A 4,012-nucleotide genomic window follows, 5' to 3' on the forward strand; every position below is an offset into this window, starting at 1 on the left:
CGGTCTTTTATCACCCCTCGTGCCATTGCTAATGCTGGGTTATCTTTAAGTTCTATGGTTGCTGATATTATTAATGATAATGGCCAATGGTTATGGCCCCAAGCATGGTATGATCTATATCCAGTTCTTATTGATGTGGATGTTCCTCAGATTATCCTGATGCGGAAGATCGGTTACACTGGAAAGACACGGACGGTAGACTACAGGATTTTAAAACTGGGGAGGCTTGGAATAGCTTGCGGCATAGAGAGGGGAAGGTTTTTTGGGTTAATTCGGTCTGGTTCAGTCAATGCATTCCTCGACATTCTTTCCACTTGTGGTTAGTCATCAAGAACAAGCTGAAGACTCAAGACAGAATGGCAGTTTGGGAAGCGGGCAGTGCTACTAATTTGAGACTCATGTGTTGTCCCTTGTGTAAACATGATCGTGATTCTAGAGATCACCTCTTCTTCCAATGTCCTTATTCTTCCGAGGTATGGGGATTAGTTAGGAAGATGGTAGACATGGGTAGTGCTACGGATTCGTGGTCTTCGATTATGCTATGGATGGAACTCAATGCTCATTCGAAGACTTTGGATCATATTATTTGTAAGATTTTGATGGCAGCTACAACGTATTTTATAAGGCAAGAAAGGAACAATCGCTTGTTCTCTCAGCTTCAAAGGAATGCGTGTGCTCTCTCGAAGATGATCATTGATACGGTTCGGCTGAGAATTATGGGCTTCAAACTTGGTGGAGAACCGAAGCATAGGAAGACATTGGATACATGGCTGATCTCGAAGAATATGGAACTTGATCCGGGCTAAAGATTGTTTTTTCTGTTGTTTTTTTAGCCTAGCGTTTGTGTTTGGGTTTGGGTTGTGCTTCCTTGTGTAGTTGTGTCTGGATTGTGACGTTTGTCGGGTTTTGTTCCATTGTTTGTTTCCCTAGGCTTGGTATGTCAAGTCTAGTAGTGTGTGTTGAAGTCACGACACACCCTGTTTTATTTTGTTGGTTGATATAAAATTTCACCGGGGTAACCCTTTACCCAAAAAAAACAACTTTGGACTCCTTTAATGATTGGAAACTCAGACAGTACATTATTCATGAAATTCGGACCTTATGGCATTCCATAATACTCAGACATGTTGTGCATAAATGAAACTCAGACCATGCAAGCATCACAAAGTCGGACCATATGCATCTTATGAAATTCGGACAAGCATCATACTTTAAAACTCGGACAAGATTATCAAGTAAACAAAGCTCGGACTAGATCATCAAGTAAGCAAATTCGGACTAGATCATCAAGTGAACAAATTCGGACCCTTATGCATTCTTGCAAAGAAATTCGGACCCAAGCAAACATCAGAAGAAAGTCGGACTAGCAAGCCCTAGCTAAAAGTCGGACTAGGTTATAAAAATTCGGACCCATGCCTTCCTTAATCAAAAGTTCGGACCCCCTTATATCACACATAAAGTTTGGACAAGGCATTATCACTTAAAAATTCGGACAAGGTATTTCAATAAAAGTCGGACCATCATGCCCCCCTAAAACTCGGACCCCTTGTTGTTTTATATAAAAATTCGGACCCTTTGTTGTTTATATAAAAATTTGGACCCTTGTGTCCTTTATATAAAGGCCGGACCATGTGTTTACAATTAAACTCGGACCAAACTCCATACAATAAAACTCGGACTAACATAACACATGAAGTTCGGACCTCATATATTATTCAAGAAAGTCGGACCTTACATCCATTTAAAAAGTCGGACCTTATAAGCTTAACAGAAATTCGGACCATGCTACAATTAAAAGGTCGGGCATCAATCATGCGAATATTCAACTTCAATGTAACAGTTACGTTTTTACGATCAAGAACCCTAATTTCATATTCGCAGTGCAGTAATCAAATCCACAATCAAACATTCTATCATAACAGGCATCTTAACATTCAGCAAGTGATTTCACAACTAATCATAACCATTTCACAATACTCAGAATTGATCAATAAACACAGAACCATTACATGTAGAACTAGGGTTTTGCATGAATCACATAATCAAGGATTAACAACCAATAATCATTAAACGTTTACCTTAGATTGATTCTAGATGAATTGGAAGATCAAGATTGATGCAAGAGGACTTGTGTAGTCAAGATTGATAGCCAAGAATGATGAGAGGAATGGTTGTAGAGGGGATGAATTGAAATGCCGTATGATGAAATTAGTGAGAATGATTAGGGTTAAGGGTTTTGTTTTATTTTCACTATTAACACTAAACACCCTTAAGTATTATCTATTACATAATACATGCACAAGACATACAATTTACAGTTTCATCACCAAGTTCATGTATTTGTCAAATCATTCGTAAAACTTTATCAAATCAAAACATATACGGTTACAAAGCAAACAAATTGTGTAAGTAAGCAACTAAACAAACAGTGAACGTGCAATTAATGCGAAAGTGAAATCTCGGAAACTCGAGTTGTCACATTATCCCCAACTTGAAAGAAATTTCGTCCCGAAATTTAGCATGCGGTTACTGAGGAAGCTAGTTAAGTTGTATCGTTTACTAGTTTTCCTGGGGTGTCACATCATCCCCCCGTTGATTTGGAATTTTGTCCCGAAATTCTGTAGTAGCTTCAGCCTCAGTAGTGGTTGCACGGTTTCCGAATAACTGGGGATACTTGAGTTTCATTTGGTCTTCTCTTTCCCAGGTGAACTCTGGGCCACGACGGAAGTTCCAACGAACTCGTACAAGAGGTATTCTAGTGTTCTTGAGGACCTTAACATCCCGGTCCGTGATTTCAACTGGTTCCTCGACGAACTACAACCGCTCGTCGATAGTGAGTTCCTTCAAAGGAACTATGAGGGTCTCGTCTGACAGACACTTCTTCAGATTCGACATGTGGAAAACATTGTGAACTGCACCGAGTTCAGCTGGTAGGTTCAGTTTGTAGGCCACCTTGCCTATTTTCTCGACGATTTCGAACGGTCCAACATACCGCGGATTGAGTTTACCTTGTTTACCAAAACGAACCACACCCTTCCAGGGTGAGACTTTGAGTAGCACTCGATCCCCAACTTGGAACTCGAGCGGTTTCCTGCGCTTATCAGCGTAATTTTTCTGACGGTCGCGAGCTGCCGCCATGCGTTTTCGTATCTGTGCAATTCGTTCAGTAGCATCAACTACAAGTTCTGGACCTGTGATTTGACTATCCCCCACCTCTGCCCAACAGAGAGGTGACCGGCATTTACGTCCGTACAATGCTCGAATGGAGCGGCTTGAATGCTGGTGTGGTAGCTGTTATTGTATGAAAACTCCACTAAAGGGATATGTTTTCCCCAGCTGTTGCCAAAATCGATAACACATGCCCGAAGCATGTCTTCTAGAGTTTGAATCGTGCGCTCAGACTGCCCATCCGTCTGAGGGTGATATGCTGTGCTCATGTCTAGCCGAGAGCCAAAAGATTTGTGCATTGCTTGCCATAGTTCTGAAGTGAATCGTGCATCCCGATCCGAAATAATAGAGGTTGGCACTCCATGCCTCGAAACAACTTCTTTCAAGTAGACGTCTGCTAAAGTAGAGAACTTATCCGTTTCCTTAATAGCCAGGAAATGAGCAGACTTTGTGAGTCGATCCACGATCACCCAAATGGTATCGTTCCCACGCTAAGATCTAGGTAGGCCAGTAACGAAATCCATGGAAATTTCCTCCCATTTCCACTGTGGTATCTTTGGTTGCTGAAGTAGGCCTGATGGTTTCTGATATTCAACTTTGACCCTTGCACAGGTCAAACATTTGCTGACGTAGGTTGCGATAAGGGCTTTCATGCTTGGCCACCAATACGTAGTTTTAAGATCGTGGTACATCTTATCTGAACCTGGATGTACCGAGTAGCGAGACTTGTGTGCCTCATCCATCACAAGTTCTCGTAAACCGCCATACAGTGGGACCCAAATACGCCCCGTTACATAGTAGGCGCCGTCCTCCTTTTGTTCTAATCGCTGCCTTGAACCGCGTA

At 41.8% G+C, this 4,012-nt stretch overlaps 1 protein-coding gene across 1 annotated transcript; it reads left to right on the forward strand.

Moving 5' to 3' along the window:
• The first annotated feature begins 356 nt into the window (after positions 1-356).
• On the forward strand, positions 357-806 carry LOC110914538. Its single transcript, XM_022159329.1, has one exon. It carries the CDS (start codon positions 357-359, stop codon positions 804-806), a length of 450 nt encoding a protein of 149 aa, XP_022015021.1.
• The last annotated feature ends 3,206 nt before the right edge of the window (positions 807-4,012 follow it).

The sequence above is a fragment of the Helianthus annuus genome, chromosome 15 (assembly GCF_002127325.2).
Source record: "Helianthus annuus cultivar XRQ/B chromosome 15, HanXRQr2.0-SUNRISE, whole genome shotgun sequence".
Lineage (NCBI taxonomy): Eukaryota > Viridiplantae > Streptophyta > Magnoliopsida > Asterales > Asteraceae > Helianthus > Helianthus annuus.

Coding starts and splice junctions, on each gene's coding strand:
- LOC110914538 (XM_022159329.1), top strand. CDS start 357: ATGGCAGTTTGGGAAGCGGGCAGTGCTACTAATTTGAGACTCATGTGT.